The sequence below is a fragment of the Strongylocentrotus purpuratus genome, unplaced genomic scaffold (genome assembly GCF_000002235.5).
Source record: "Strongylocentrotus purpuratus isolate Spur 01 unplaced genomic scaffold, Spur_5.0 spur5_scaffold_5, whole genome shotgun sequence".
Classification (NCBI taxonomy): domain Eukaryota; kingdom Metazoa; phylum Echinodermata; class Echinoidea; order Camarodonta; family Strongylocentrotidae; genus Strongylocentrotus; species Strongylocentrotus purpuratus.
Genome location: NW_022145611.1, coordinates 15,125,781 through 15,133,669, shown reverse-complemented (window position 1 = coordinate 15,133,669; position 7,889 = coordinate 15,125,781). Strand labels below are relative to the sequence as shown.

General features: G+C 37.2%; 1 protein-coding gene across 1 annotated transcript; it reads right to left on the bottom strand.

Annotated features, from left to right (window-relative positions):
• Positions 1-734: 734 nt before the first annotated feature.
• On the bottom strand, positions 735-7,247 carry LOC762995 (sprT-like domain-containing protein Spartan). Its single transcript, XM_030999539.1, is given in 9 exon segments — positions 735-3,282; positions 3,834-4,104; positions 4,545-4,619; positions 5,104-5,114; positions 5,117-5,147; positions 5,701-5,809; positions 6,367-6,422; positions 6,424-6,557; positions 6,961-7,247. Coding segments are annotated over 9 exon segments (1,989 nt in total). The 5' UTR covers positions 7,037-7,247; the 3' UTR covers positions 735-2,056.
• Between the last annotated feature and the right edge of the window lie 642 nt (positions 7,248-7,889).

Genomic DNA, 7,889 nt, shown 5'->3' with positions numbered 1-7,889 from the left:
GGTGATTATGATAAAAAGCACATGATTATGTGTTCTGCACAATACAAATCGTTTTTTCCTCGATCACGTTATTATTATATTACTTGTTACTCATATGAATATGATTTTTTAAACAAGAAATGGTGTATTTCATTATGGCAAGATAACCCCTATTTTTTTTAATATAAACCAATGTGTGAAAGAAGTACAGTGAATTAAAAAAAAAAAATCTGGAGAAGGCTTTTGCAGCAAGTTTACACACTGGTTTTTCTACCAGTAAATTTGTCCAATAGACATTTTAAAATGAGAATCTGAGGTGTGTGTGGATTAAATTACATATCCTCTTGACATATGGTAACTTTATACTGCAATGCAACATAAGTTGAAAAGTACCTTCAACATAGTATTGTGTATCGCTTATTCAAGAGAATTAGACAGTTAATAAATGAAGAGACAAGTATACAAACAAAATTATTACAGTAAACTACATGTAATCTAGATGATCTCATTTTGATTCGGTAAAAGAAAAGTTTTTTAGCTGACATATCCTCTCACTTATTCATCTATTTGTTTGTTTAGTAATATTATCGATAGTACTGTAAATCTGAAAATATATTTATCATAATCTAGGGTCAATTATTGGTTGTGACATTTCTATCTGAAATCAAAGACTCACATTAAATGTTTTTAGAGATTATTATATTTCTTACATATTCTGTAGCTACTTGCTCCCTCTATATAGAAAACAATTCCCTGTGATCCTCTTTTTCTTATGATAATTGAGAGCTGAGTTGATGAGATAGCCACCTGTAAGTGACCACGCTGGATGGTCTAATCGCTCCTGGCCAAACTAGTATAGACAAGCTTTAATGTAGACAAAAAAGGGGGATAACTAAATACATTGAATTCTCACTTACATCACATCTAGGGATCATTAATACAAATATTACAAAACTGTTTGAAATATGGACAGCAGATTATGAACATCTTATACTGTAACTCACTAAATACTAACAAACGCTGAGGACACACGGGCACCTAAGCCCAAATTGAAAAAAATTCACATAAGGCTCATGGATACAGGCCCTAAAGATTATAATCCAGACCCCATACTAAGTTAGTGTGGAGTCCTGCTGTAAATCTGCTCAATTTTAAATATAAATATCTTGTTTTAGCTCAGCTTTACATTACTATTTTTGCAGCTGCCAAGGTATGTTCTGGTAAGTTGGTTCTTTTAAAGCAATCTACATTCTTTGGTTTGATACATTGGAGGTTTTGTACAGAGTGAATATTTGAGACGACATCTCATCTCAAAATCATTTTCAACTACTTTAAAACTATAAAATCTCACAAAATAAACTTTTGCTTATATGACAGCCATTTTTTAGGCCAGAAAACTTTAGCCAAAATGTCTAGTAGTGATAAATGTGAATGTGAGTGAATGATTTTTTGGTATGAAACTGTTAAGAATCTTGATCACTCACAAAATTCATGACGTTTCATGCATGCTAAACTTTCTGGCTTTAGAATTCACAAGTACATTTTAAACAGAGTCTACTCTAAGGAAGACTTGGAATACAAGTGAACAGTATACATAGGAAATTTGGAAAAGGTAAATGTACATGATGTAAAAAGTCATCACAAGGCACAATATTTTGAATACTTTTTTCCAGGAGTTGACGATTGTCAAGGAGAAAATAAGGTGTCACAGTTGAATGTGAGACACGTGTCAAGATGAGAGTTGATCTTGTTCTCTTCTATCTGAAGGTTGCACACAGGACACGGCACTGTCTTTGGTCCAACCTGCTCCACTGGTCTAACATCCTCATCCTCTGCAGTCAGGTTGATGACCCCACCCACACCGGTTACCCTGGAGACCGCTGCCGATGCCTTCTTGTCGCTCTCCCGTGCAGCCGTCTGCCAGGGATGCTCACAGAATGAGGACTGAGGAGGCGTTTGGCCAACTTTGCTCCCCCGGATTGTTTTCCCCTTTGATTTCCCCATAGAGGGGGCGTTACTCGACCAAATCGCCTGTTCCCTGTAATCTGGTTACCAGAACTTCCAGAAGACAGGTGGCTTAAATCTTTCCATATCCCAGTGGTGAATCCATTACTGGTTGGCTTGGCAACCACATCCTCCTCATCATCGCTATCTCCATGGATATAGATATCCCCTCGCTCACTTGCTGGATTTCGGTGGAGTGCTGGACTGTTTTCCTTATTTGAACCAGCACTCGTTCCCTAGTCAATTCATCCTCAACAAGAATCGCATCGTTATCATCCTCAATGCTATTTTCATTAGAATATCTGGGACACTTTGATGATCTGTTCATTGCTTCATCATCATCAGAATCACTATCGAAGATGGCTTGCAAATCCGCAAGTCTGGCTCTTTTCTTCTTGTTTCCCTCACTTGATCCCCTAGCTATCCCCTCTCGAGTCCTTACTACCTGATCGTAACCTAAAGGAGTCCTTTCTCCATCAACTCTCCTTGTTGATGATTGTGTCTTTTTGCCTGATGATGAAGAGGGCTTGTTCTGTTCCCTACTATGTCCTATGCTATCTGTCCCAATCGAACTTTTGCTAAAAGACGACGATACGCCTGGATTCTTTGCAGCATGAACCCCTTCTTTCCTTCCCACAGCAGATACAACTGGTATAAACCTTCCAGTCCTACTGTGAACAGTAGAATCTGATTCCTTTCCCTTTGACGATGATTCGCCAGGATACTTTGCGGCATGATCCCCTTCTTTTCTTCCCACAGCAGACACAACTGGTATAAACCTTCCAGTCCTACTGGGAACAGTAGAATCTGATTGCTTTCCCTTAGTCGTTTGTCCAGACTCGCGTGCTTTCCCGCCAGATGTATCAGAGTTATCAGTATCATTCACAACACGACCACTAGCCGTTGCCACAACGGGAGTGAATCTGGGCTTCTTTTGAAAACCACCTACCGATGTAGATGTGTTGGTGCGATGTGGAGGGCCAGAGTTATTTGTTGATGCGTTTGTTTTTTTGGCAGACTCATCGGACCCCTTCTTAGTAAAGAAAGAAGATATATCTTTACTGTCTGACGATATCTTCCGCTCTTTATTCTGTCCTCCAAGTTTGTCACTTGTGGCGAAACTGGATGCAGAGCCTGATGAGGAAATTGAAGTTGGGAGTCTTGGTAGAGGAATTGCTTTTGAGGATGATGATGATGATGATGCTGGAGGAGTTGATGTTGCAGGCCTTCCAAGGGACTGCCCTTTTCCAGAGAAAGCGATAAAATTCCTGATGTCTGTTCCTTGCTTCCCTGGCTCATCTGTCATAAATACAAAGATAGAAAAAAGGGCCTTAACACATTTTGGAAAGAAACTTAGACATCCCTTTGAATTCATTTGCATTTAAATTTTATGCCGTTATGACAGATTTTCTTGTCCTCTTTGAGTAACAAAGATCATAGTTTAATAGATAAAGTACCATTTCAAGCCTTCTGCTTTTTTATTTTCAATAACTCACTGGACAATTATTCCAATTGATTGATTGGTTAATTCACACAACATCTAAAAAAGCAAGTCCATGTGAAGCATACAGGAGATCCTACATATCTTAGTCCAGAGGAATTAGGTGATATAGCATTTATGTCTTACACAAGGGCTTGTAATACACTGACTTAAACCTGTGACCTTCAAATTTCAACTCTTTTAATTGAGCCAGAAAATTGTCTGTATTCTATGGTGTACATAAAATGTGTACATATGCACACACCAACAACAAAAAGAGTAAACATACAAAATAAAAATATCAAACTCAATGGACAGAAATTGAGAAAGCCAGTGCTCCTGAATCTGAGGTACCCTTCGACCATCGTACCTTTGATATTGGTAGGCTCCTTGCTTACTTCTCCTTCTTGACCCTTCTTTCCTCCCTTCTTCTTCCCGTACCCCTCTGGCTCCTTGATCTTGGTGTAAGACCCTCCACAGGAGCGCTGATGTTCACCCCACCATGGGTCCCTGGGGGAGGGGACCCTGTTCATCGCTCGCTTCACGTAGCCAAAGTAGGGCTTCCGCTTCTGGCAAGGACCGTCGCAGCGCCACCAGTGTTGGCGGTAGGAATCCACCTCGTCATGGAAGGTGTGGTAGATCTGTAAAAAAGGAGCAACAAGGATCAATGCGTTTCCACATAAAAAAGAAATAATTTGTCACTGACACTGGCTAATCTGATACTTTTGAGAAATTTTAGGATCAATAAAGTATCTGGTATGGATTTTTGTAAAAAGAATTGAACTATGCCTGTGATATTTAAATTCTTTACTATGAATGTACATTTCATCTGTAAATGTAATTTAGCTTCCAGTCAAAGGTGATCTTGGGTAACTGCAGAAGGTATATATTTTAGCAGATCACTTTTGATCCAATGGTGATCCTACATAAGCATTAATATTTCTTTCAACAGCGCCATCTTGTGTTTAGAACAGTTTATTTTTTCACACTAGAATTTCTACAGAATAGTTATACATTACTTCTGTAAATAACTTTACCCAGAACATTTTGTAACTGGTTATACAGAAGACGGCACACTTACACTAATATGAGTACCAGTAGCTGTATTGATTCTATCCATATGTTTGCAAAATTCAGGTCCGTGGCCATCATGGTCCTACGAGAAAGAAGAAAAGATAATATTGTTCATTTCTATAAGAAATGTTACCAGTAAGATCATCACTGTCATCAGTGTCTCCATCATGATCATCACAAAGCTCCATCATCACAATGATCACAACCAACAACACCACCATCGGCACTCACTCCTGCAACAATTGCTCCAATTCCTTACACTTACCAAATTCTTCACTTCATCCCCGGACTCAACACTATACCTAACTCTATCCTTACACCTAATCTTAAGACCACATTGCAACCCTACTTCTAACCCTGTACCTTTGAGGAAATAAAACCTGGAGCAATTGTCACTTGAAAAAATGTTGGGTCATCCCACCATCACAATTACCACCACTATCATCATCACCACCATCATCATCAACATCATTGATTATTGAACAAGTATCGCTGCCATCAGTACACATACAATCTGATTTTTTAAGAAGATGAAAACTTTGGGTTTTTTCTTTTGTTTCCATTACCTTGTTATTTGTGTGACAAACAGATAGGCATGGATCATCTCGTGCTAGAAAGAAAAGACATAAAATTAAAAGTAATCAGGCAATCTTCACATTTTGAATTACATCAATAGAATGTGTGGATTTTATTTTATTTATTGTCCTGATTCTTATCGACAAATTTGTCTTCAAGACTTTAGAACAAGACAGAAGATAATGTATACATAATTTTCTTTAGAACATCAATTGAAATTGATGGTATTGATCCCCTTAAAAATAAGTAGAATCACAATTCTCTCTTGTTGAATCATTTACAACATATTCTCACTTGTATCCATTCATTATTTTGGTTGCTGAAGAAACAGCACAAGTTTCGGTGAAACTCAGTAAAAACTCTCATGGGAATGGGTCGAAAATTCAACATGTTTATAAAATAATGCTGCATAACCAAGAAAATAGGCTAGAAATGCAAGGCGCTCTACTTTGGTTTATTTCACTACATTGAAGAAAAAAAATGATACATTAATTCAATTCAATTCAATTCAAATGAACATTTATTTTCTTCCAAACAATACAATAATGGCATATTAGTTACTCAAAGTCAGGGTACAATTGTCTTACCAATAAAGTTTCAACAAGATCCTTTCTTGGTCTGAGTTTTAACAAAGGCTGACTGAGACGAACGGAGCAGAGACCACCATAGCCTTCATAGCAGCATACTCCAGCACATCTGTGTCGTCACATCAAAACAAAATTTATCAGTTGTACATTTCTTCCCTTTCTTGAATATGGTGGGTACATTGATTTTAACAAATTTTCCATAAACATTTAGTCATTTGCGGTTCTCACAAAAATGCATAATATCCTGTACAAATTGTGGTATTAAAATGACATTCTATTGAATGCATGGTATCTGCATGATGTTACCTTGGCATAAAGTAGAGTGAAAAAAATCTGAGCATGGTTCTATTTTTTTACAGGAGAAATTGTCCACAAAAAAAAAATCAGAAAGACTTATGAGTTTAAGAATGATAAGGTAAAAATCCTAAAACCAAAAGAGAAAAAAAGGGATTTCCCTACAATAATAAAAAAATTATTGTTTATCTCAATTAACAATTTCGGCATCAAATGACAAAATCCAAGCAAGCAATTTATGATGAGACATGATTTTCAAATAACTGTAGGAGACTTTATGGTTGATTGATACACATAATTTGTAACAGACAAGTTTCACAACTTAATAGTTTTGCAAAATGAACAACCAGTTTTGCGGAAAGAGTAACTCACAAGGTCATCCTAGGACTCCATCTGACCTCTACCCCTGCCAGCCGACCCCAGAAGAAACTGATCGTTGAACTGTAAGAACAGGGCTCTCACGTCTGGGATGGGGTCGATGAGCTCCCATCTCTGATCTACGATGCCAATGGGTTTGATTCCTGATGTGCGCCTGTCGGTGGATGATACTGGCTGAACGTCAGCTACATTGTATAAAGAGCGATGAATAAATCATAAGAATTCCTCACATCTAACTTGGTTCTCTATCTTTCAATGGGCCTGAGCCTGGGGAGTGACAATTTGTTTAGTTTTTGTGATCACTTTATCTTTCTTTTTCCTCCATTTATCATTGCCTTACAATTTCAATGGACCAATAAATGCAAGGAAGTTAAGAACAAACTAGTAAATACTTATGAATGAAGTCAGCAATTAAATTGTTGGCCCTTCTTCTACTTCTTCCTATTTCTATTTGTTCTATCTCTCTCTCTCTCTCTCTGTATCTCCGCTTTTTCCTTTAAAATACCAATGCAGAGTTGCATGTTACACTTTGAAAGAAGACTGAATTATACAGACAAATTAATGATTATGATATATACACTCTCTCACCTATCTCTGAAGCTGTTTCACTATCAAATTCTAACTGCATTAGACGGGCCAATTCTGCATCTGATGTTGCATCCATAGTGCTATGTGGTTCTAGTAGACTTCACATGAAATGCTGTTTTACCGTGGACTCGGGAAAATTATTCCTTTAGGATATTACCTGTGATTGGACAAAAAGAAAAGGAAGTGTCAGGCATTTTGAAAGTAAGATACGGCCATATATTCACCTGACTTCATTTACATGGTCTACATATATTTACTTTGATTGCTTGCAATGCAACATGCATCCCTTACTCAAAGCAAATTGGCAATTTGTCTTATGAAGTCTGTCTCAATCGTCTCTGAATAGATTAAATCACAAGACATTTTTAAACAGAAACTGTCAAAAACAACTAAAATTACATTTTATTCCAAAGTTTGGAGACTTTTGGTGGGACCTTCATACCACCAACTTTTGACAGGAGACCCTATGGCCGGCTTCTGTCTCTTAAGAGAGGAGCCGATCCGGATCCTACCAAAATCAGTGGGTAACGAAACGGGAACGAAAGAGACAGAAATTTTCGCTCCAGCTAGCACAATGCAATGCAAGCCTATTAAAAAAAATGTGGACAATGTGCAAACAGGACAGTTTTGAAGAAACAAAGGTTGAAACTTTAAGAGAATAAGTTGTAGATCTACTTGTAATTGTATTAATGTAACGCTAACGAATGGTGATTCGCCTTTCAATGCTTTTACTTTTTAGTTTGACCTTCTTTGAATTGAGAAAAAGATTTACACTCTTCTTTTCAAATACACAGGAAATAAGGTTAAAATATAATATGCCTGAGAGAAGAACTAGATCTACCTGTAATACGTATGAATATGATATTTCAAAATAACAGTAGATCGGTCTAATAACAATTTAAAATTTAAAATCTCTACTCTAAAATCTA